Genomic DNA, 26,672 nt, shown 5'->3' on the forward strand with positions numbered 1-26,672 from the left:
TAGTAAGTGACACCTGGCAGCTTTTTTTGTGGTTAGTGCCGCTGAATTTTTAAACAATGATAGTACTTGGAAATTCATAATAGGCCGTAGTAATTTTATTCAATGCTAAAAGTAGATGGACTCTTGTTGAAGACAGTCAATGCCTGGCAAGTAAAATTTACACCACTTGTCTGCATATGCCCAAATGCATCTGTATTTAAATCCATATACACAATATTGATCACTGTCAATAGGAAAACCCATATAAGATTTTAAACTACTTAAAGATGTATAAATATATGAGATGTATAAAAGACAATAAAAGCATAGAAATCCTACCTGGGAAATCCTGACCGTACATGAAGCCCGTCTACATTCTGGCTGATCACGTACTTGATAATGCCGACCCTCTGAAGAGCCACAAGTGCCATATGAGTCTTTGAAGGCCTGGCTTCCTCAAAAGTGGTGTCGAATTTGGGCTCCAGGCCCTGCTCCTCCATCGTCCAGACACCACGAGGTCCCCTGTCAACAGCACCATGTAACAGTTTACAAGTGAAGCTTGCAAAGCTGCATATTGTAGCCCCTTGTGAGTTTCACAATGGAAGTAACGCACATTCAAAACATAATGCAGTGGATTGCAGAGAAGTCGTCATATTTCACAAGGAGTGGAGATATTGTAATGACAGATGTAGAGATGGCAGAGGAACTGAATGCATATTTTGCATCAGTCTTCAGTGGAAGACATCTGCAGTATACCGGACATTCAAGAGTTATCAGGGAAGTGAGTGAAAATTACAACTGAGAAGGTGCACAGGAAGCTTAATGGTCTGAGGGTGGATAAATCCCCTGACCCTGATGGAATGCAATGTCAGGTTGTGAGAGATTGCGGAGGCATTAACAATGACCTTTCAAGAATCGATAGATCCTGGCATTGTACTGAATGACTGGAAAATTGCAAATGTTACTCTGCTATTTAAGAAGGGTGGGAGGCAACAGAAAGGAAACTATAGACCTGTTAGCCTGACATCAGTGGTTGATAAGTTGTTAGAATTGATTGTTAGGGATGAGATTATGGAGTACCTGGAGGCACATGACAAGATAGGCCAAAGCCAGCATGGTTTCCTGAAAGTTTTTTGAGGAAATTACACAGTGTAGACAAAGGAGATGCAGATGTGGCGTACTTGGATTTTCAGAAGGCCTTTGACAAGGTGCCGCACACGAGGCTGCTTAGAAAGATAAGAGCCCAAAGAGTTACAGGGAGGTTACTGGCATGACTGGTGCATTGGGTGATCGGCAGAAAACCAAGAGTGGGAATAAAGGATCCTATTCTGGCCGGCTGCTGGTTACCAGTGGAGTTCCACAAGGGTTGGTGTTGGGACCACTGCTTTTTATGATATACATCAATGATGTGGACTCTGGGATTAATGGATTTATGGCTAAACTTGCCGATGACACAAAAATAGATGGAGGAGCGGGTAGTGTTGAGGAAACAGAGAACTTGCAGAGAGACTTAGATTGTTTAGGGGAATGGGCAAAGAAGTGGCAAGTGAAATACAATGTTGGAAACTGTATGGTCATACACTTTGGTGGAAGAAATAAATGGGTACACTATTATTTAGATGGGGAGAGAATTCAAAATGCAGAGATGCAAAGGGACTCGGAAGTCCTTGTGCAAGATACCCTAAAGGTTAACCTCCAGGTTGAGTCGGTGGTGAAGAAGGCGAATGCAATGTTGGCATTCATTTCTAGAAGTATAGAATATAAGAGCAGGGATGTGATGTTGAGACTCTATAAGGTACTCATGACTCATGAGACCACACTTGGAGTATTGTGTGCAGTCTTGGGCTCCTTATTTTAGAAAGGATATACTGTCATTGGAGAGGGTTCAGAGAAGATTCACGAGAATGATTCCAGGAATGAAAGGGGTACTTAATGAGGAACATTTGGCAGCTCTTGGGCTGTATTCCCTGGAGTTCAGGAGAATGAGGGGGGATCTCATAGAAACATTCCAAATGTTAAAAGACCTGAACAGATTAGATATGGCAAAGTTATTTTCCATAGTAGGGGAGTCCAGGACAAGAGGACTTCAGGATTGAAGGATGTCCATTTAGAACAGAGATGTGGAGAAATTACTTTAGTCAGAGGGTGGTAAATCTGTGGAATTTGTTGCCACGAGCGGCTGTGGAGGCCAAGTCATTGGGTGCATTTAAGGCAGAGATAGATAGGTTCTTGATTAGCCAAGGCATCAAAGAGTATGGGGAGAAGGCAGGGGACTGGGGATGACTGGAAAAATTGGATCAGCCCATGACAAAAAGGCGGAGCAGACTCAATGGGCTGAATGGCCTACTTCTGCTTCTATATCTTATGGTCTTATGACCCATGGTCAATCTTGTTAGAAATGCGACCTGACATTAATTAGACAGTGACATACAACAGCAAAGTACTTTCATTATGATCAGTGTACCCTGCACAGTTATGGTAAGCATAAGGTGGGAACATACTGCTAGAATGAGTCTAACTGGGATGGAGTGGTAACTGCATACGGAATACATAAATTTATAATAGTATTACAAATGCATTAAAATGCAAATAAAGAGCACATTTCCAGAAAGTAGAAATGCTAAATTTTGGCTGGCTTGCACTTAGGAGAATAGCACTGGGTTCTGATTCCCATATTACAGTCACTAAAGATGCAGAAATGATTCACATGCTATAAACCAAACTGAAAGTATATATATTTGCATAGAATTAAGCTGAACAGACTGTAGCTCCCCTCTAGATATGGGTGATCTAGTGATCTTTGAAAGTTAAATAGATTTGTTGGGAACATGCCAATTTATGAAGGAGACCCAAAAACAAAATATAAAATAGTAACCGACACAAAACTCAGTCAGATACAACTTCCTCTTTACTGGCAAGAACAGATGAGGAGAAATGGTATACATATATTTAATAGCAATTACATAGCACAAAGGGATAAAAATAGTATTTATCCACAAAGTGGGTTGATGTTAAGAGTATATTCACAGTCCATTGTTTCATAAGTGTTATCCAATGCAAGTTCTAAAAACTGAGACCTTATTCAGCCAATGACTGATCATTTACACATCATAATTTATCGTTTTGAATTAGATTCATATCCTCTTGTAGGAGAAGCTAAAAATAGGGTCACAACTTTAAAAAAAAGGAGAAAAAAGGAGCCGCAAGATCAAATACATGAAGTGAACTTAATTCTTTTAGAAATTGTCAGAACTTTTTTCATTAAAGGAGGTGAAAGCAGAATTTTTAAGATGCATAGTTAGAAAAGATTATTGCCAAGGGAGGGCCTATTTTGCACAAATGGAAGAAAACAGCTCTCAGGAAGAGTCCTAACAACAGGAATTCTGCAGATGCTGGAAATTCAAGCAACACACATCAAAGTTGCTGGTGAACGCAGCAGGCCAGGCAGCATCTCTAGGAAGAGGTACAGTCGATGTTTCAGGCCGAGACCCTTCGTCAGGACTAACTGAAGGAAGAGCGAGTAAGGGATTTGAAAGTTGGAGGGGGAGGGGGAGATCCAAAATGATAGGAGAAGACAGGAGGGCGAGGGATGGAGCCAAGAGCTGGACAGGTGATAGGCAAAAGGGATACGAGAGGATCATGGGACAGGAGGCCCGGGAAGAAAGACAAGGCGGGGGGGGGACCCAGAGGATGGGCGAGGGGTATATTCAGAGGGACAGAGGGAGAAAAAGGAGAGTGAGAGAAAGAATGTGTGTATAAAAATAAGTAACAGATGGGGTACGACGGGGAGGTGGGGCATTAGCGGAAGTTAGAGAAGTTGATGTTCATGCCATCAGGTTGGAGGCTACCCAGACAGAAAATAAGGTGTTGTTCCTCCAACCTGAGTGTGGCTTCATCTTTACAGTAGAGGAGGCCGTGGATAGACATGTCAGAATGGGAATGGGATGTGGAATTAAAATGTGTGGCCACTGGGAGATCCTGCTTTCTCTGGCGGACAGAGCGTAGGTGTTCAGCAAAGCAGTCTCCCAGTCTGTGTCGGGTCTCGCCAATATATAAAAGGCCACATCGGGAGCACCGGACGCAGTATATCACCCCAGCTGACTCACAGGTGAAGTGTCGCCTCACCTGGAAGGACTGTTTGGGGCCCTGAATGGAGGTAAGGGAGGAAGTGTAAGGGCATGTGTAGCACTTGTTCCGCTTACACGGATAAGTGCCAGGAGGGAGATCAGTGGGGAGGGCTGGGGGGGACGAATGGACAAGGGAGTCACGTAGGGAGCGATCCCTGCGGAAAGCGGGGGGGGGGGGGGGAGGGAAAGATGTGCTTAGTGGTGGGATCCCGTTGGAGGTGGCGGAAGTTACGGAGAATAATATTTTACTCCCGGAGGCTGGTGGGGTGGTAGGTGAGGACCAGGGGAACCCTATTCCTAGTGGGGTGGCGGGAGGATGGAGTGAGAGCAGATATACGTGAAATGAGGGAGATGCATTTAAGAGCAGAGTTGATAGTGGAGGAAGGGAAGCCCCTTTCTTTAAAAAAGGAGGACATTTCCCTCGTCCTAGAATGAAAAGCCTCATCCTGAGAGCAGATGCAGCAGAGACAGAGGAATTGCGAGAAGGGGATGGCGTTTTTGCAAGAGACAGGGTGAGAAGAGGAATAGTCCAGATAGCTGTGAGAGTCAGTAAGCTTATAGTAGACAACAGGAATTCTGCAGATGCTGGAAATTCAAGCAACACACATCAAAGTTGCTGGTGAACACAGCAGGCCAGGCAGCATCTGTAGGAAGAGGTGCAGTCGACGTTTCAGGCCGAGACCCTTCGTCAGGACATCAGTGGATAAGCTGTCTCCAGAGACAGAGACAGAAAGATCTAGAAAGGGGAGGGAGGTGTCGAAAATGGACCAGGTAAACTTGAGGGCAGGGTGAAAGTTGGAGGCAAAGTTAATAAAGTCAACGAGCTCTGCATGCGTTCAGGAAGCAGCGCCAATGCAGTCGTCGATGTAGCGAAGGAGAAGTGGGGGACAGATACCAGAATAGGCACGGAACATAGATTGTTCCACAAAGCCAACAAAAAGGCAGGCATAGCTAGAACCCATACGGGTGTCCATAGCTACACCTTTAGTTTTTGAAGGAAAAGTCCTGTTCGTCTGTGGTAATGGCAGAGGGACAGGAGCTTGCCACTGATAGCAACTGGGTGTTAGTTGAAATAAACAAAAGGCACTGTGTAGGAAAACACATTCAAGCATTAGGGCATCTTGTGCAGCCCACATAATCACAAAATTAAAGCTGGGCATAGCCGCAGATTTTCAACATCTTGAGAGCATTAAGTATAAGATACCACCTACTGGTTTAAATTCAACAAAGCAAAACACTATTTGCTTTCATTCTGAAATATTTCAAGTTGCTCCATTACCTCATGATAATTTAGTGAACCAACAACTTATTTGCTGCTTTACCCTGCTGCTAAAAGGTAAGTTTCAAATCACTCAAGGTAAACACAGATCTACTGCAACCTAGGCCCTTAAGTTTTGTGACTAAGCATTTGTCTGCTTGGAAGTGGGTAGCAGACTGCACAAACTACCATGGAGTAATCCACTGCACCACCTACAGACATGTGGAGAGCACTGCTGACATCAAATAAATATGTTTTCCTGTCTGCTGAACAATCTGAAAATAACACTCTTCAACACATCAACTTGCAATTAAATAGCCCTTTAAACATAGTAAAACATTCCACAGCAGCAAGTAAACGTACTCTCAGAACTAGGCAATTAGGTGTTACCAAAATTTAAACCAGATTAAGGGGATATTACAATAAACTTGAATAAGTAATCAGATTTTAAATGAACATTCTTGAAGAGAAGATCTTCATGGAGGAAATTTCAGGGACTCAGAGGCTACCATAGATAGCCATGAACATCAGGAGTGTGCATGAGACTAAAGATGAAACATGATTTAAAAGTTTGCATATATGCAATGAAAATTGCAGCAGCATCACGAGCACATAGCATCATATACTTAACATTCACTAGAAAAACACAGAAATTATACTGAAAATTATACTGAAAGAGATCACAAACGTAAAGACAGGAAGGTTGTGAAAAGATGAGAATTGTACTACTGAAATACTAGCCAAGATGAAAACAGTGTGGGTCAAAAAAGGTAGTGGTGTTAAACAGGACATGGGTCAAATTAGGACATAGGCTGATGGAGTTTGGATGAACTCAATACATGGAAACATATCCCAAATCTGAAAACACAGCATAAGAGATGAAGGCTGAGGAAACAGCAGGCTGAAAAAGACTATTTTATGGGAGATTTAATTGTCCATACTAACACGAATGGTCTAAGGAATAAAGGTGATGACGAACTGAGGATACAGATGTTAATTTGGAGTTTGACACACTTACTGAAATGTGGCTCAAAATGGGCTGATGTGACTGCTGAACATTCTTGATGTAGGGCTTTCATGATAGACATAAAACACAGTCCTATCAGCTGTGACACAGTTACATCTGGGAGGAGTGATATATGAGAAAGATCAATAAATGAGGCAACCTTGGTTGAATTGTACAACAAAAAAGAGTAATCACATTAATGGGAACACACTATTCCTCCTCAACGTTTAGTGAGAGGTAGTCAATTATTAAGTAAATATCCAAGATATGACAAAATAATAAATGAATGATAGCTGGGAATCTCAACAATTCTAAAAGATATAGGACAGTAGCAGAATAATGAGTTTAGAAGAAATTGAATTCTTCGAATGCATTAAGAAATTTTTTAAGTATAACAAACCCAACAAGAGAACAACAGCTTTAGGGAAGGAACACTGCTAAGTGGAAAAGGTAGCAAAAAGAGTAGTGATTATGAGTTGTATTTAGTATGGCTCTGGAAAAGGACTAAAGGTGGACCTGAGTAGTTCTAAATAGGAACAAGGTTAATTTTACTGGACTAAAAGACTATTTAATACATATAGAAATGGCTCCTTGAAGCCAAATCTGTCTGAGCTACTTAAGGTTTAAATAGCGAAGGTTCAGAACAAGGAAGTATCTTAGAACGGGAAGGAGACCCCAATTCGAAACTCATGGATGACAATAAAAATACAAGGCAGAACAAAGTGAAAAGGTGTGCTGAAAGCTCAACAAAGCAGAATCTGGCTGTAAAGGTGCACTGGTGAAATTAGATAACAATTTAGACAGGCAAAATTTGAGACCCCTCAAGATAAGAGGATTAGAAGGTGAATTATATTCAGAAGTAAGGGATTGATTATGGATGCTGAACATGTGTAAAGTTCTCAATGAATATTTTGCATCTGTTTTCACCAGAGGTAGATTTAGATAAGCACTTCAGTTGAAGGGGAAGAATGGGAAGCAATTGAAATAATGAACAAAGAGTGAGATAATGCAGCATTCTTACAAGTGAATAAACTACAATGTCAAAATTTGCTTGTCTACAAATCCCTGAAGGCAAATACACCAATGGAAAACTGGATTCTATTTGCTAGGACATGGAAATAAGAACAGGGATGTTGCATTGGAACATGTTAAGCCATAGCTTGAGTCCTGTGTAGAGTTCTGGTCATCACACAACAAAAATAATAGTGCTATAGTGTGGAGAAGATTTATAAGGATCTTGTAACAGCTATGAGGGAAAATGTCTAAGCTTTGGAACAAATTACTACGAGTTATAATACAGTAAACAAATGGTGCAAAAGAGGATTAGTGAGGTAGTGAGGAGAGGAACTGACAAGAAAAATATGCCTCTCATTGATTGTGTGGGAGTGGGGATGGGATCTGGAACTCACTACCAAAAAGAATGGAGGAGATAGAAAACCTCACCTCATTATAAAAATCACTTGAATGCATATTTAGTGAGCTGTAATTTTCTAGTCTTTAGACCTGGAATTGGGAAATGGAATTAACTTAGTTGATCAATAGTTGGCATTGATACAAAGGGCCGAATGGCTTCCCTTTATGCATAAATTTTATGATTCTGCAGGGGGATTCCAAACACTTGGGAAAAGCCGTGGCCTAATGACTCGATGTTCATAATTCCCGATGACAATCCCCCTAATCAGATGTATGAAAGTGACAGAATTATACTCTACCAGTTATGAGTTGTTTAAATATTAAGACTACCCATTTGTCACCAAGGACGAACTCACAAGATGTTTACTGTTTTTAATACCACATATTAAATGAAAGTTGAAGAGACCAAATAATTAAGATTGTTGTGGTATTATTACAGAACACCTTTAGTACAGTAAACCATCCTCTGGCACTCGGGAAAATTTATGAAAATCATATTACAGAAACAGTGATAAAGGAATACTGAGAAGGATAATTAGAAACCTGATGAAAACACTTAGCCTATGGAGGAGCTAACGAAATTAAGAAAGTTGGAAGATGTAGATGAGGGAATTGACAGCATGAAAATCAACCGTGTCAAAATGAAAGGAAATTTACAATAGGGCAAAAGACTAGAGAGCTTGGCGAGAGCAGTGAAGACAGCTGAAGACTGAAAAAGCAAGGCAAGGAAGGGACTGAAATCCTAACACAAACAGTATCCATGCCATATAATAACCCTCACTGAACATTTTAGACAGATTCATTAAGGTGCAACGTGCAGACCTAGGGCACTTGCTTCAAATACAGCTCCATGTTGGCAAAGCCAAAATACCTAAAGTCAGGAATTCCCGAGGATGTGCTGATCCCAGCTCCAGTATGCACCACCAAATAAGAGGCGTTCCGTACTAGATCAGCCAACTCCAACGCCTTCCTATCGAGTTCCTCAGGGGAATCAAAACTCTGTAACATTAAGAACACAATTTGGTTTCAATCTAAAGTTTCACTTGTGGCTTTAAAGAACTGCAATTTCTTCAACGTCAGATCCTTATAAAGTTAAAACAAATGCTAAGATGTCAGCTAGGATCACTTGGGAGCAATGGTAACCAATAGCAAATGATGGAAGATCAATCACCCTCCAGGATTTAACCCATCATTACAGCATAACGTGAACTGCAGGTTCAAAGGTGCAAATCAAAAGCTGCAGATGCTAGAAACGTGAAATAAAAACAAAAAATGCTGGAAACACTCAGCAGCCTCTGTGGAAGAAGAAACAGATTTAATGTTTCAGGCTGAAGACAGTTCATCAGAACTGGAAAAGTAAGAAACCAAGATAGCTTAAGGTTACAGAGGGCAATATGGGATGAATACAATGGGAATCTCTCTGATAAGATGAAGTCAGAACTGCATAGTTTATAAGCTGCTGAAGGCAGCATCAGGATTGTTAGAGAGAAGGAAGAAACACTAAGATGCGTGTTAAAGCTATAAAATGTAGATCTGTGAGAAATGCCCAGTATTTGAACCAGAAATTGCCAGTGTTGCTCTAAGCCACCCCCCCCCACCATCTGTAATTGCTGTTCCGTTCTGTGTCTTGAGGTGCATCAGGTGGCAACCTTGCTGTTTTTTACAAAGCCGAGTTGCTAGCTCGACGCTCAACCCAGTATGGATGGAAAGCGTGCAAGGAGCCGCCTGAATTCAAACCCAAAACCACTACACCACCAGGTTCTGTCTGAAATAATAATGCAATTTTCCTCCCTCTAGTAGTGCAGTCTGGCATGCTGACCATCTCTCTCCCTCTTTCTGTCTCTATTAACCCTATCAACCGATTGCTTCATCATGGCAACCATGACTTCGCCCTTTCAGAGATGTTTCCTTTATACTATCCATCACTTCTACCCTCTCTGAAAATTAAATAAACTATTTTAGCTTCTTTTACTGTTCTGACAAAGGGTATCTGAGCTGATATGTCAACTGTTTCTCTTTCTGCCTGTTGCCTGACCTACGGAATGCTTTCACCATTTTCTATTTAAAGTTTTGGAGTGCTTTCTTCATTGGTAATCTAATGAGTTTGTAGGTCCTCCTCATGAATGTGTGAGTTTCCTCCGGGTGCTCCGATTTCTTCCCACAGTCCAAAGACGTACTGGTTAGTAGGTTAATTGGTCATTGTAAGTTGTCCCGTGATAACATTGGGTTAAATCGGTGTGTTGCTGGCAGTGTGGCTTGAAGGGTCAGAAGGGTCTATTTTACACTGTGTCTCTATATAATCAATAATATATCTCTATATAAATCAATAATAAATCCAAGCCGATTTTGAAGGAATCTTGGAGGAATTCTAACACATTATAATTCCTGAAATAGGCATCATGAAACTCATTCCTTTTATACATTTAAGCTTTTACAAGGAGAAAGTTAGGGAACACCCTCAATTGCTGTGTACACACTAATAAAGGGGGAACTTCAGAAATAACCCATCGATTGAAAAGCATTTAAGGTTATCCGAAGCAGTGAAGATGCTACAAAAAGCTTTTCCCCTCCAAAGTTTTCTAACAATGAACACAACTTCATCAATTTCAGATAATGAAGGTGAAAGAATATTCATTGTTCAAAGGAGGCAGTAATTGTTTGTAGGATGGCTGTGGACTGATTCTCCTGCAGTTAAATGGGTTTATTCTTCTTTCAGAAGATCCCATGAATGCTATCGGCACCCCGGATGCATTTCAGATAAATAGTTTAAAGGGTAATACAAAGCAAACAATACTAATCCGATAATGTCACTTAATAAGACCTAAAAAAGGAGACTGAGAAGGATATTCCATTGGTAGCAAAAAATGCTTAAAGCATGGAAAAGAGAACAAATGCAAACAAGAACGTAAACACGAGGAATTCTGCAGATGCTGGAAATTCAAGCAACATACATGTAGTAGACATATATTATAGTAGATGCTATAGCAGACATTAGCTTATCTACTGATGTCTACTATAAGCCTACTGACTCTCACAGCTATCTGGACTATTCCTCTTCTCACCCTGTCTCTTGCAAAAATGCCATCCGCTTCTCGCAATTCCTCCGTCTCCGCCGCACCTGCTCTCGGGATGAGGCTTTTCATTCCAGGATGAGGGAGATGTCCTTTTTTAAAGAAAGGGGCTTCCCTTCCTCAACCATCAACTCTGCTCTCAAACGCATCTCCCCCATTTCACGCACATCTGCTGTCACTCCATCCTCCCGCCACCCCACTAGGAATAGGGTTCCCCTGGTCCTCACCTACCACCCCACCAGCCTCCGGGTCCAACACATTATTCTCCGTAACTTCCGCCACCTCCAACGGGATCCCACCACTAAGCACATCTCCCCCCCCCCCCCCCACTTTCCACAGGGATCACTCCCTACGCCACTCCCTTGTCCATTCGTCCCCCCCATCCCTCCCCACTGATCTCCCTCCTGGCACTTATCCTTGTAAGCGGAACAAGTGCTACACATGCCCTTACACTTCCTCCCTTACTAGCATTCAGGGCCCCAGACAGTCCTTCCAGATGAGGCGACACTTCACCTGTGAGTCGGCTGGGGTGATATACTGCGTCCGGTGCTCCCGATGTGGCCTTTTATATATTGGCGAGACCCGACGCAGACTGGGAGATTGCTTTGCTGAACACCTACGCTCTGTCTGCCAGAGAAAGCAGGATCTCCCAGTGGCGACACATTTTAATTCCACGTCCCATTCCCATTCTGATATGTCTATCCACGGCCTCCTCTACTGTAAAGATGAAGCCACACTCAGGTTGGAGGAACAACGCCTTATATTCCGTCTGGGTAGCCTCCAACCTGATGGCATGAACATTGACTTCTCTAACTTCCGCTAATGCCCCACCTCCCCCTTACCCCCCCTGTTATTTATTTATATACACACATTCTTTCTCTCTCTCTCTCCTTTTTCTCCCTCTGTCCCTCTGTCTATACCCCTTGCCCATCCTCTGGGTCCCCGCCCCCCACCGCTTTCCTTCTCCCTGGGCCTCCTGTCCCATGATCCCCTCATATCCCTTTTGCCAATCACCTGTCCAGCTCTTGGCTCCATCCCTCCTCCTCCTGCCTTCTCCTATCATTTTGGATCTCCCCCTCTCCCTCCCTCTTTCAAATCTCTTACTAGCTCTTCCTTCAGTTAGTCCTGACGAAGGGTCTCGGCCCGAAATGTCAACTGTACCTCTTCCAAGAGATGCTGCCTGGCCTGCTGCGTTCACCAGCAACTTAAATGCAAACAAGAGCTGAGCCATATAGATCTTTGACCTTGATCAACAATTTATGATGATGGCTGGTCTGCAATCTCCACTCCACAATTTTACTTAGTTTTGGTATGGTTCAAAAGGACTGGAAAATTGCAAATATCACTCGATGCCTCAAGAAGGGAGAGAGACAGAAGAAAGAAAATTATAGGCCAGTTAGTCTGACCTCAGTGATTGGGAAGATGTAGGAGTCAATTGTTAAGGATGTGGTTTCGGGTACTTGGAGTGTACCATGCTACAGGTACGGGTACCATGCCATAGTCAGCATAGTTTCCTGAAGGGAAAATCTTGCCTGACAAATCTGTTGGAATTCTTTGAAGAAATAACAAGCAGGAGAGACAAAGGAGAATCAGTGGATGTTGTATACTTCGATTTTCACAAGGCCTTTGACAAGGTATCACATGAGGCTGCTTTACAAAAACCCACAGTATTACAGGAGAAATACCAGCAAGGTAGAGCACTGGTTAATTGGCAGGAGGCAAAAAGTGGGATTAAGGGGAGCCTTTTCCGGTTGGCTGCGGGTGACTATGGCATTCCACAGGGGTCTGTGTTGGGACCACTTCTTTTTACATATGACAATGATTTTGATGACCGAATCGATGGCTTTGTGGCCAAATTTGCAGATGATATGAAGATAGGTGGAGGGGCAGGTACTGTTGAGGAAACAGAGAGGCTACAGAAGGACTTAGCCAGATTAGGAGAATGGGCAAAGTGTCAGATGGAGTACAGTGTCAGAAGGTGTCTGGTCATGTATTTTGGTAGAATAAATTAAAATGTAGACTATATTCTAAATGGAGAGAAAATTCCAAAAATCTGAGATGCAGAGACTTGGGAATCCTTGTGTAGGATTCTCTAAATGTTAATTTGCAGGTTGAGTCAGTGAGAAGGTGAGTTGGTTGTGAGGAAAGCAAATGCAATGTTAGCATTCATTTCAAGAGGACTTGAAACCTACCGAATACTGAAAGGCCCGACAGAGTGGATGTGGAGTGTTTCCTGTGGTGGGAGTGGGTCAAAGACCAGAAGACAAAGCCTCAGAATAGAGGCCCGTCCATTTAGAATGAAGATGAGGATGAACTTCTTTAGCCAGAGCGGTAAATCTGTGGAATTTGTTGTCACACGTGGTTGTGAAGGCCAAGTCACTGGGTATATTTAAGGAAGAGGTTGATAGATTCTTGATTATTTGGGCATGAAAGACAGGAGATTGGGATTGTGAGGGAAATGGATCAGCCAAGATGAAATGGCAGAGTAGACTCAATGGGCCAAATGGCCTAATCCTGCTCCTACATCTTATGGTCTGATAAGTTGATTCACAATTCATAGTGAAGAAATTTCCCCTCCTCATTGTGACCTATTATACCAAGGCCATTCTCTTTAATCAGGGGAAAGTATCTGATCAACTACCCTTTACGAACCTCCTTTATTATTATCAAGGAACACAAGCCCTTACACCCCAACATATAAATAAAAATGAAATTGAATTCAAAGCAGAAACTGGTAGAAAAACTCAGTAGAGGACAGCATCTGTGAAAAAGAGTAGCAATCATTGTTTTGGTTCTGTGAGCCTAAACGCTGCAAACCCATGATGCTGATTATTTTGTTTTCCACAGATGCTGCCTGACATTTAATGCAGACAAGTCTAAGGTAATGCACTTTGGGAGGACAAACTAGGGCAGGACTGTAACAGCAAATGGCATGGGACTGAGGAGTGTGGTAGAATCGAGGGACTTGGGAATACAGATCCATAATTCCTTGGAAGTGGCGTCACAGGTACATAGGGTCATAGAGAGAGCTTCTAGCATATAAGTCAAAGTATCGAGCATAGGAGTTGGGATGTTACGTTGAAGTTGCTTAAAATGTTAGTGAGGTCTAATTTGGAGTATTGTGTACACTTGTGGACACGTATGTACAGGAAGATAAGATTGAAGGTTTTTTTTCCACTGAGGTTGTGTAAGACTAGAACTAGATGTCACAGGTTAAGGTTGAAATGTTTAAGGGGAATGCAAGGGGGAACTTTTTCTCAGGGTGGTGAGAGCTGCCAGTGGAAGTGGTGGATGTGCGTTTCATTTCAACATTTAAGAGAAGTTTGGATAAATACATACATGGGAGGGGTATGAAGTGCTATATTCCAGGTGCAGGTCAATGGGCCTCAGCAGAATAGTTTAGCACAGACTAGATGGGGCAAAGAACCTGTTTCTGTGCTGTACTTTTCTATGGTAGTTTTTTCCCCGATATTTTCAGCTTTGATTCTCTAACCTCTCCTCATATGGCATCCTTAGCTCAGGAATTGATCAAAGCAAATGCAAACCTTCTTAGGTAAGGGAACAAATGTTTCACATCATATCTCCTCGACAACCCACATGAATAGCTCTCTTTCTCCAACTTGTTCAGTAAAGGCTAACGTGTCATTTGTTTCTGATCCCTGGACCTGCATGTTAACGCTGTCACCGGGCTCTAAGGTATCCCTCACTTTCTGACCTCTCAACGCCGCATCTTATCTGGGAGAATAATGGACTCCACAGACAACTGGGATCCAAACAATGCACCTCTCTGGCCCGGGGCCTGTGTCACGGCCGGGACCAGCCTCATCCGACCCAATGCTACTCGACCCCGATGTGGGAAAGGCAGGACAGCGGCGCTACCTCCCTTACCTCGGGCAAGCCGCACTTGCCCTTATGCTCGTAATGCGATAGCCCCGCCGCGTAGTTGACGGACATGGTCCGACCGAAGGGCAGCGAGCAGCGACTCCGCACACAAACACAACGCGCAGACGGCGAACGAGCGACGTGACGCTACGCACGTCAGCCGGCTGACGTCACGTCAGGGCGCTCGGCTGGGCAATGGAGTCACGTGACATCGGCCGTCACGTGGACACGCACATACGCCCACTGACGCAAGGCGTCTATCTGCTGACGTAACGTGGCCTGTCGCGCATGGCTGCTGGTGACCTTGGGGATGCTGCGGTGCCACTCACGGCCTGGGCGGGGAGGATGCGTGAGGCAGTATTTTACCCCGGCGGGACGGGGATGGGGACAGAGCGCTGCCTGTGGTCGGCCGACAGGAACCGATGGTAAAACCATCACGGCGACAAGCAGAAGATTGGCCGGACCGGAACTTCAAAGGAAAGGACACGACTAGAAACGGGCAGCGGACAGGAAAAGCCAGGCCTCAGTCTGCATTGGGACAAATATGTCACGGCTCAGAAACGTGGAATATATATGTCACGTTTAAAGGCTGAGCATTAGGACAGACTGAGACATTTGGAGGGGCGGGTGGTTGAAGAGGCTACCCCTCTTTGTCTTAGACCACAGTGGGGAGGAGGCCATTGGGCAGCTCTCATTACGGCCTTAAGAAAATAGTTTAAGAAGTTACAAACAAGAGTAAATCTGCAGATGTTGGAAATTGGTGAACGCAGCAGGTCAGGCAGCATCTCTAGGAAGAGGTACAGTCGACGTTTCAGGCCGAGACCCTTCGTTCACCAGCAACTTTGATGTGTGTTGCTTGAATTTCCAGCATCTGCAGAATTCCTGTTGTTTGAGATGTTGAAAATTCTTTTTTTTAAGAAGTTCCCTTTTGTTAAAGAAAGTATTTAGATAGTCCCCAACAAAATCTCAGGATTTTTAACCATTATACCATGTTATTAACAACAATGGAGACACACAAATTTGCATATGTGGAAAAACTAGGATACAGAAGCAAGCATCTTTATTGAAATTGAGTCCAGCCTGAGCATAACCTAAACATGAATATTACTGGAAGTGTTCAGGTCAATCTCTGAGAAGACAATTGCCATTATTTACTGGACTCTAGCAATCTATTTGTAGTATCAATGTCGGATCTCACTCTGCTCAAAACTATATCGGATTGACACTGCTGACCTTTTAAAAACTCTAAACAAGGTAACTGGCAAGATACAATAAAACTTATTCAGAAACTGGCAAGTACTAACTAGGGAGTAACTGTGTCAGTCTTTAAGAACATCACTGGTAGATTGTGTTATCTGAGTACTGGCTGCGTAAGGACCAAGTAAGGCCACGTCTGGCCTTGTCAGTGCAGAGCCGGAAACCTCAAGTGTACTTCTACATGACTCTACTGGCAAACATTGCTCCCATATTTATTCATGGTAATGTTTCCACCCTTTGTAAAATCGAGTGATTTGTGGAAAATAAATAATCCTTTCCTAATAATATTTTACCCTCCCCCCCCCCCCCCCCACCTTCCCAATCTGAAGCCATGCTAGCTCTTTTGGATCTACCCAATCAATCAATTTCAGCAACACAATTTCAACTCTGGTGTTTTTGGAAAGCTGAATCAAATGCCCAAGAAATCATAAGCAATCAGTTAGTAAAAGATCAATTTGATCTTCCATGCTCATTATGGATACCTCTGTAAAATGTGCTAGATCATGGTTGATGATGAAGTACAAATAAAAGAAAAAATGCTCCAGTATTTGACTCTGGTTACTGGGAATGGATAGTAGAACAGATGGCTAATAATCTAATACAAAATCATTGAGACTGTAGCTACACAATTGCTGATACTATGATTCTGTGATCCCCTTGTCCATTCATCCCTCCCCATTAATTTTGCACCTAGCACTTCTTCCTGCAAGCGTTAGAAATATTACACTTGCCCAATCACCTCCCTCACCTCTATTCATGGCCCCAAACAGCCCTTCCAGGTGAGGCAGTACTTCACCCACGAATCCGTTGGGATCGTCTGCTGTACCTAGTGCTCCCTGTGTAGCCTCCTCAACACTGGTGAGACCCAGCATAAATAGGGGATTGCTTTGTGAAGCGTCACTGCTCCATCTGCAAAGTGTGGAATTTTCCGGTGACCAACCGTTTTAACCCGTATCCCCATTCCTGTTCTGACATGTCAGTCCATGGCCTCCTCATTTGTGTGGAGGACAAACACTTCATATTCTGTCTAGGTAACCTCCAAGCGGGTGGCATGAGCATAGATTTCTCCTGCTGGCAGTACTTTTTTCCTCCCCTTCCCCTATTCCTCAGTTCCCCACTCTGGCCTCTTACCTCTTCTCCTGCCTAGCACCTCCTCCTGATGCCCTATCACCTTTCCACCTATCACCTTCTAGCTTGTCCCCTTTCCCCTGCCCCCCCCATCTTTTTATTCTGGCATCTTCCCCCCCCCCCACTTCCGGTCCTGTTGAAGGGTCTCAGCATGAAACATTGACTGCTTATCCATTTCTGCAGAGGCTGCCTGACCTGCTGAGTTCCTCCAGCATTTTGTGTATGTTGCTGTGGATTTCCAGCATCTGCAGAATCTCTTGTGTTTAGTTTATGATAGGCTGATACATTTATCTGCCTTGCACATGCAAATGTTAAATTGTAGTTGTTCTACGAGTCCAACAGCCACATGAAAAACTTCACTAACCAGGCCATGAGATAAAACAAGCCAATGTGAATGAGATCTACTGAAATTGGTGGTATCAAGGTGTGAAAACCTTCATTTTGAGGGTGCAATATACAAACCCCATTTCCAGAAAAGTTGGGATATTTTCCAAAATGCAATAAAAACAAAAATCTGTGATATGTTAATTCATGTGAACCTTTATTTAACTGACAAAAGTACAAAGAAAAGATTTTTGATAGTTTTACTGACCAACTTAATTGTATTTTGTAAACATACACAAATTTAGAATTTGATGGCTGAAACACAACAAAAGTTGGGATAGAGTTAAAGTAAGATTGAAAAGTGCACAGAATATTCAAGTATCAGTTCAAAAGGAACATTTCTCATCGCAAGATTGCAGAGAACTTTGGTCTTTCAACATCTACTGTACATAATATTGTGAAAAGATTCAGAGAATTCAGAGACATCTCAGTGCGTAAAGGGCAAGGTCGGAAACCACTGCTGAATGGGTGTGATCTTCAAGCCCTCAGGTGGCACTGCCTAAGAAACCGTCATGCTACTGTGACAATTATAGCCACCTGGGCTCGGGAGTACTTTGGAAAACCATTGTCACTCAACACAGTCCGTCACTGCATCCAGAAATGCAACTTGAAACTGTATTACACAAGGAGGAAGCCATACATCAACTCTATGCAGAAACGCCGGCGAGTTCTCTGGGCCCGAGCTCATCTCAGATGGACCGAAAGACTGTGGGACCATGTGCTGTGGTCAGATGAGTCCACATTTCAGCTAGTTTTCGGAAAAAACAGGCCTCGAGTTCTCCGTGCCAAAGATGAAAACGACCATCCAGATTGTTATCAGCGAAAGGTGCAAAAGCCAGCATCTGTGATGGTATGGGGGTGCATCAGTGCCCACGGCATGGGTGAGTTGCATGTATGTGAAGGTACCATTGACTCTGAGGTGTATATTAGGATTTTAGAGAGACATATGTTGCCATCAAGGCGACGTCTCTTCCCGGGACGTCCATGCTTATTTCAGCAGGACAATGCCAGACCACATTCTGCACGGGCTACAACAGCGTGGCTTTGTAGACACAGAGTGCATGTGCTTGACTGGCCTGCTGCCAGTCCAGATCTATCTCCTATTGAAAATGTATTGCGCGTTATGAAGAGGAGAATCAGACAACGGAGACCACGGACTGCTGAGCAGCTAAAGTCTTATATCAAGCAAGAATGGGCAAAATTTCCAATTGCAAATCTACTACAATTAGTAGCCTCAGTTCCAAAACGATTAAAAAGTGTTATTAAAAGGAAAGGTGATGTAACACAATGGTAAACATGCCTCTGTCCCAACTTTTGTTGAGTGTGTTGCAGCCATCAAATTCTAAATTTGTGTATGTTTACAAAATACAATTAAGTTGGTCAGTAATCCTATCGAAAATCTTTTCTTTGTACTTTTGTCAGTTAAATAAAGGTTCATGTGAATTAACATATAACAGATTTTTGTTTTTATTGCATTTTGGAAAAAATCCCAACTTTTCTGGAAATGGTGTTTGTAGATACACAGTCTCTACCAGCCTTGTTTATTAATGAATTCGGGGCCAGGAAATACAAGCTACAGAGGGAGATAGGCCCAAGGCAACAATAAACAAAAGGAGAAATTGAGCTATTATCATCTGACGTGGACATTTATTGCCAGAGGGGAGCTTTGTGCAATGATTGCAGGGTGGTAGAGGGCCTTTATTTTGTAGCTTTATTGAATGTGTTAATAATGTCTTGAAGCTTGCCTTTGAAAGTACAGATACATTATTGTCTTGTGGCTACTGTAGCTCGACTGAAGTGATGGTGACGTTTGTCTGGAGTAGGCGCAATTCGCCCGTCGCTCAGTTCCACTTTAATGTGAAGCTTGTTGGGAGTGTGGTACAACCACTGCTGTGAGATTTAGAGAAGGTGCAGAGGAGATTTACAAGATGCTGCCTGGATTAGAGAGCATGCCTTTTGAGTCCAAAGCCTTATCCTTTTGAGTGAAAGAGGAGGAGAGGAGACTTGGTAAGGATGACGAGGGACATAGATAGAGTGGACAGCTGGTACCTTTTCCCAGGTTGGAAATGGCTAATATGAGAGGGCATAATTTTATGTGATTGAAGGAAAGTACAGGGGGGATGTTGGAGGTCGGGTTTTTACTAGTGTGGTGGGTGCATGGAACGTGCTGCCGATGGTGCTGATAGAGAGAGGTATATTAGGGACATTTAGGTAGACACATGAATGAAAGAAAAATGGAGGGCTATGTGGGAGGAAAATGTTAGACTAATCTTGGATTGAGCTGAGAGGTCAGCACAACATCGTGGGCTGAAAGGCCTGCACTGAGCTGCTCAGTTCTATGTTATTTGTTCAGGAATAAATTGAGAGCAGTTTTGGAGCAATAACATATCTGAGCTGGACTTCGATCTGTACTGTGATTGGGTTTTTGGTGAAACTCGGTTCAAATCATGGCTCACATGCCATTATGCAGCAGGTATAGGATTGGCATTTCTGAGAACTGCCAAACTTGAGGAGGATTCTCCACAGCCTTTTTTGGGTTGACAGACATAGCAGTTGATGCGACTCCCTGGATTGTTCCTGGAGATGTGGCAAATGCAGGATTCTGGAGCAGGGAACAAATGGGTGGAGAAACTCAGCTGGTCGAGCAGCATCTGTGGAGGGAAGTGCATAGTCGACTTTTCAGGTTAAAACCTAACATCTGAACTCACCAGTTTTTTTTTCATAGCACAAGTGTGATGCAGGTTTCTGTCTTTACATCTTTTTAGGCAGAATGTTCCAGAAGTATTGAACATGGAAGGCATTTTTCTAAAGTTCAAAATACATCTATTATCAAAATACGTATACTATATACAACCTCGAGATTTGTCTCCTTCTAGGCAGCCACAAAACAAAGAAACCCAATAGAACCCATGAGAAAAGAAGACCGTCGAGCAGCCAATGTGCAAAAATAACCAAATCATGCAAACAATAAAAGTAAGCAAATAAACCCTGTTATAATAATAGCAGTATCTTCTAATAATTTTATCTCATATTTGCTCCTGATGTGTATGCGAAAGATATTTTTTGTTCTCCAACTTAACAAGTGGTGTGAGAAGATTGATGAGCTGCTGAAGTGTACTCTTGCTTAAAGATGCAATAAAGTATTGGTAAGTCAGTTACGTTTTCAAAAAAAACCTTAGGTTCTGCTTCCAGACATGAGCAAGGTTTCAATTAAATTTTCCACTCTCCTTTGGATACCATTTGCTTTTGATTTCTTGACATATAGGACATTGGCTAAAGCCTTGCAAAGGTCTACGGAGACTACATTAAGTGGTTGCTTCTCTACCTTCTCAAAAACTTCCGTTAATGTTATCTCCCCTAACTACTCTATGTGGATTACCCTGTGATATTCTGAATGAAAATTTATACTGTTACTCAGAACTGATTGCAGTATTGGCCGTCTTCAGTTAACAAATGGGTTCCTTGTACACAGACTTCCATAAGTCAATTTTGTTCAGAAAATAGATAAAAAAATCACTGAAAATGGTAACTATGCCTCCATATTGCAATGAATGGCATCAAAAAAACTTAAGATTCTTATGAAAGAACCTTTACTAAAAGCAGAAAGAGAGGAAAATATATCTGTTGCTCATAGGAATGTGTGGTAACTTCTACTTATAAAAAGGCACACTCGACAACTTCATGCCCAAAGAAATAACTTTATCTCGAACGTCAAAACAGCTATGTATATACAGAGGCTTTCACAACCCATACGACATGGCAGGAACACTATATACAAAGCACACTGGAAGTAAAAAGAATGGAAGTAAACCCCCCCCCCCCCCATTATCCTAATTAGTATTAACTTACTTTCAATAATGCTCACATTACAACACTTCTCCCCCTTTAAAATCCAACATTCCCCAAATGTAAAAAAAACTAGGAAATAAAACTAGTGTTATTAACTTGCGTACCCCTGAAAACTTATACTAGTATCTCAGCAACAGTTTACCAATACAAAACATCTGGAAAACATGACAGATTCAATATTCAATCTAACAACAACAAAAAAAAACTGTCCCGTCAAAGATTCAGTCTGTCAGGAGGTTTACAAGTGTGCTGTGATCTGTGCACTACCCCCGGTGACCCCACATGCACCGCTGGTGATGGTGTTTTGGGTGGGTCTGGTGTTGGGTCTCCTTCAGGGGACCCCGACCCCTCTGCCAGTGTCTCGCCCTCTGGCAAAGTCCCTGGTGGACATGCTTCCACCATAGTCTGTCTCGCAAATGGAAACTCCATGGAACTGTCTGCCTCTGAGCCGGTATCATGACGCAGGCGCACATGGTCCTGATGTCTGCGGAAAACACGCCCATCAGTCAGCTTAACAACATAGGAGACGGGACCACTCTGCTTAAGAATAACCCCAGGCAGCCATTGCTGATTGTTTCTCCCATAGACATTGTCATCCGGTTTTAACTGTTTGTCTCGCGCCTGTTGATCATGTCCCTCCTTCTGCTTTTCCTGCTTTCTCTCCACTTTTGCCTTCATGTCCGGGCGCAGCAGGTCCAATCTTGACTTAGGTCTATGCCCCATCAGCATCTCTGCTGGAGTGCGTGCAGTTGTAGTCTGTGGCGTGAGGCGGTATTTAAACAGGAAATGTGAAAGCTGAGTGCTAAGAGAGTCCCTTGTCATCCGCTTCAGGCCTTCCTTCACTGTCTGAACAGCCCACTCAGCCAAGCCATTGGAGGCTGGGTGGAAAGGGGCCGTCCGAATGTGATGAATGCCATTCTGCTGCATGAACTCACTGAACAGCTCACTGGTGAACATCAGGCCATTAGCAGTGACCAGAGTGTCAGGCAACCCGTGGACTGCAAACACTTGCCTGAGTTTGTCTGTGGTTGAGGGGACTGTGATGTTACTCATGATGTGAACTTCGATCCATTTAGAATGCGCATCTACCCTCACAAGAAACATCTGCCCCATAAAAGGGCCAACAAAGTCCAAATGTAGCCTAGACCAGGAGTGCCACTCCCATGGATGCAAAGGAGCTGGTGGTGGCATATTCTGATTAGTCTGACATTGCATGCATGATTTTACCTTGCTCTCCAGATCCTGATCTATTCTTGGCCACCAAACGTAGGATCTTGCAAGGCTTTTCATTTGAGTCACTCCTGGGTGAGCCTCGTGAATTTCCTCCACAATCTGTGAATGATGACCCTCCCCCTCCCACCCCACCCACCCAGAAAATGCAGCCATCCTGCAGACCGAGTTCTGTCTTGCGTTTGGCATAAGGCCTCAGTTCTTCTCCTTCCGCGACTCTGGGCCAACCTTGTAAAGGAAAAGTCTTGGCTTGGGACAGGACTGGATCCCTCTCTGTCCACTGCCTGATCTCGGTCGCCTTTACAGGTGTCTCTGACAGCCTCTCCAATGAAAACACAGTCTCTGGAGGCACATATGTAGTAACAGGTGTCTCAGGTAAAGGTAGTCAACTCAGTGCATCGGCGTTTGCATTATCCCCACCTGCTCTGTACACTATAGTATACTGGTAGGCTGACAATGTAAGAGCCCAACGCCGTATCTTGGCTGAGGCTAGCGGTGGGATGCATCTAGTCTCATTGAACAGGCTCATCAGTGGTTTATGGTCCGTATAAATTGTAAATACGCGTCCATAAAGGTACTAATGAAAGCGTTTGACTGCAAAAACAATGGCCAGACCTTCTTTGTCTAGCTGTGAATAACCCTTCTCAGCAGCTGTCAGGGTTCGTGAAGCAAAACCAATAGGCTTCTCTGAATGGTCCTCCATTACATGTGAGAGAACTGCCCCAACTCCATAGGGCGAGGCATTGCATACAAGGGTGATGTCCTTGTCTGGGTCATAGTGAACAAGCAGCTTCGCTGAGTGGAGGAGTTCTTTCACTTCCTTGAAAGCTTTCTCCTGCTCTTCACACCACTGCCACTTAGTGTCATTGTGAAGCAGCTTATAGAGTGGGGTCAAAACCCTTGAGATGTCAGGAAGAAACTTGCCATAATAATTCACCATGCCCAAAAATGATCTGAGTTCCGTGATGGTCTTGGGGCTCGGGGCCTCCTTAATAGCTCTCACTTTGTCCTCCACAGGGCAAAACCCCGCAGCTGTGATCTTGTGTCCCAGGTAAGTCACACTCGATGCCAGGAACACACATTTTCCGCATTTCAACCGCAGCCCTACGCCTGAGAGCCTCTTCAGCACCCTTTCTAAATTAGCCAGATGCTCCACCTCCATGGCCCCCGTGATCAAAATATCATCAAGGTACACTGCTACTTGCAGAATCCCCTGTAGCAAAGTGTCCATTGTCCTTTGAAAAATGGCAGGGCTGGACGCCACTCCAAACACCAGGCAATTGTACTTGAATAATCCCTTGTGGGTATTAATTGTGATGTACTCCTTTGAATCCTCGTCGAGTAGCAGCTGTTCGTAGGCATGGCTCATGTCCAGCTTTGTGAACAGCTTACCCCCGACAGGGTCGCAAACAGATCATCCACCCGTGGCAATGGGTACTCCTCCAGCCTAGATACCTGATTCACTGTAGGCTTATAATCCCCACATATCCTCACCGTTTTGTCTGCCTTCAAAACTGGAACATTGGGAGCCGCCCACCTTGAAAACTGGATGGGGTCAATAATGCCCAGCCTCTGCAAATGTCCCAGCTCCTCCTCGACTTTGCCTTTCATGGTGTAGGGCACCAACCTAGGCTTAAAAAAACGTGGTGTACCTCAGGGTTGACATGGAGTTTCACTGTCATGCGCTTCAGTGTTCCTAGCTCGTCCCTGAAAACGTCACTGTACCGCTGTACAATGTCCTCCGCCGTGTGTGCATACAATTTCATGCCAGTTTAGCCAGATTTTGCGAAGCCAATCGCGACCCAAAAGATTGGGCCCCCTGCCCTTAGCTATCACTAGTCTGGCTTCAGCCTTCTGACCCCCGGCTGAAATGTCCACATATAACACCCCTAAATGAGGTATGGGCTGCCCCGTATAGGTCCTGAGTTTGAACATTGACGGTCTGATGGGAGGCAGGTTGGGCCCCCATGTCCTCCTGTAGGTCTCCTCACTAATGACCGATGCAGTAGCCCCTGAATCAATCTCAAACTTAATGTCATTTCCCCTGACAGTGACTGTGGCATAATTTGGTTCAGGTGGTTCCTCATCTGTTTCCACTGCAAACATGTTGTAGGCACACGCTGCCTCTTCTAGATGGTGTGTGGCTGCCTGAGCCTGTTGAGCTTTCCCCTGCCCAGGCTTAATCTTACCCTTTGAACTTCTGCATTTTTTAGCTAAATGTCCCTTTTTGCTACAAACATGGCAGGCAGTGTCTTTGAATTTGTAATCATTTGCATAGTGCGACCCTCCACACCGGAAACATTCCACCTGGTTTGCCTGTTTACCAGTCTCCCTCCTGATGTGGTGCACTGCCGCCAACTGTGACCCCCCCATGTCCTTTCCGGATACCCTTGACATTACTAGCAGCCATCTCCATGCCTTGGACAATCTCTAAGGCTTTCTTGAAAGTCAACAGTGGGGTTTCCCCTAACAGGCAGCGTTTTATGCCGTCATTATTAATGTCGCATACCAATCTATCAGGGAGCATGTCATCCAACACCGCTCCGAAATCACAATGCTCCGACAGCTGCTGAAGCTCGGCCACAAAATTGACCACAGACTGACCTGGCTTCCTGAAACGGCTGTGAAACTTACACTGTTGGACTATCACAGAACGTTTCGGATTGTATTGGTTCCCCATGAGCTTGACCAGCTCGTCATATGGAATTTCCCCCGGTTTCCACGGTGTGGCTAAATTCCTTATTAACTTGTAAGTCTTTGCCCCACACACACCCAGGAGAATAGAACGCTTCTTAGCCTCCTCAGTAATTCCATTAGCACAGAAAAAGTGTCCAAGCCTTTCCTCATACTCCGGCCAGTCCTCCATCACGTCCACAAATTCACCAATAGTCCCAAACGTAGCCATCTGAACGTGAGGCCCCTTATCACTGCTGCTGCTCCAGTTCGAAACGTGCCGACACGTCCACAAAACCAGTTCACCTCGTCCCCAAAAATATGTGGTAACTTCTACTTTGAAAAAGGCACACTCGACAACTTCATGCCCAAAGAAACAACTTTATCTCGAATGTCAAAACCGTTATGTATATACAGAGGGTTTCGCAACCCGTACGGCATGGCAGGAACATTATATACAAAGCACACCAGAAGTAAAAAGAATGGAAGTAAACCCCCCCCCCCATTATCTTAATTAGTATTAGCTTATTTTTAATAATGCTCACATTACAAGAGAATGAATATATGTATGTCAGACTTCTGATTTTAATGACATTATGGAAGCCTGTTTGTTTCATTCATAACCTGGGGATGGCCTGAAATTTGTTCATGACTAAACTTAAACAAACTGGCCTATCCGTTCTCACACTTGCTTCCTCCCTCTTTAAACAACTTCTTGCACCTTTCCCTGGGGTGTTACCAGTAATTTCCAGGCACAACTCGGGAGCAAATAGCAAACAGAGTCGATATATTGCATATTAGGAGAAGTGACTGAAATCTTGGATGAAGAGTTAGTTTCATGAAATATTTTAAGGAAAGATTATGGGGTGGTTATGATGGAATGAATGAAAAGGACTGTGTCTGAAACGGAATAATGCAAGAGTTTTCAATGTAGCTCTGAAGGAGATTGTAGAAATAAGGAGGGGCAAGTACCATGAAAGTTTCTGAAATAGGATAGCAAATTAATTCAGAAAATGGGTTAAACTTTTCTATGGCTATTCTTGTGCTTTTGGTATGTAGAACCTGCTGCCTTTTAAATGCATCCATCTCTTGGTCACCATTATTTCCAATGTGTGAAGCAAAGCAGTGTAACTCTAGGTATACTGCTGTTGAGCTCATCCTGTCTCAGGTGCAGCTTCAGCTCATTGGTCAAATAGCCATATTTAGAATGCAATCTGTTGCTGTTGATTGGCCCTTCACTTGTCCTTCAATACGGGCTATCAGGTTACATGAAACGACATGAGGTAATGTGCCCACAGTTGCAGTTCCACAGATACAGCAGTGAGACCATACTTGCCTCGTGGAGAAAGTCATTAAAAAGGCAGCTGTTATCAAGGTACATAAAGGAGATACTGCATGTTAGAGTACAGGTAAGT

The 26,672-nt window shown here is 43.6% G+C and overlaps 1 protein-coding gene across 3 annotated transcripts in view; it reads right to left on the reverse strand.

The window, feature by feature from the left end:
- Positions 1 to 14,887, reverse strand: part of sirt6 (sirtuin 6) — a 40,687-nt gene extending 25,800 nt beyond the window's left edge. The window contains exons 1-3 of one of the 3 annotated variants that reach the window (XM_072244611.1): positions 14,743 to 14,887; positions 8,655 to 8,782; positions 319 to 501 (exon numbers count right to left, since the gene is read on the reverse strand). In XM_072244611.1, coding sequence (XP_072100712.1) covers positions 319 to 501; positions 8,655 to 8,782; positions 14,743 to 14,808 — 377 coding nt within the window. In that variant the 5' untranslated portion in view covers positions 14,809 to 14,887. Of the gene's footprint in view, positions 1 to 318; positions 502 to 8,654; positions 8,783 to 10,845; positions 11,047 to 14,742 lie in introns of those variants that run through there. The other 2 variants (XM_072244610.1, XM_072244612.1) reach the window with 2 other exon arrangements.
- Between the last annotated feature and the right edge of the window lie 11,785 nt (positions 14,888 to 26,672).

The sequence above is a fragment of the Mobula birostris genome, chromosome 26, assembly GCF_030028105.1.
Source record: "Mobula birostris isolate sMobBir1 chromosome 26, sMobBir1.hap1, whole genome shotgun sequence".
NCBI classification, from domain to species: Eukaryota; Metazoa; Chordata; class Chondrichthyes; order Myliobatiformes; family Myliobatidae; genus Mobula; species Mobula birostris.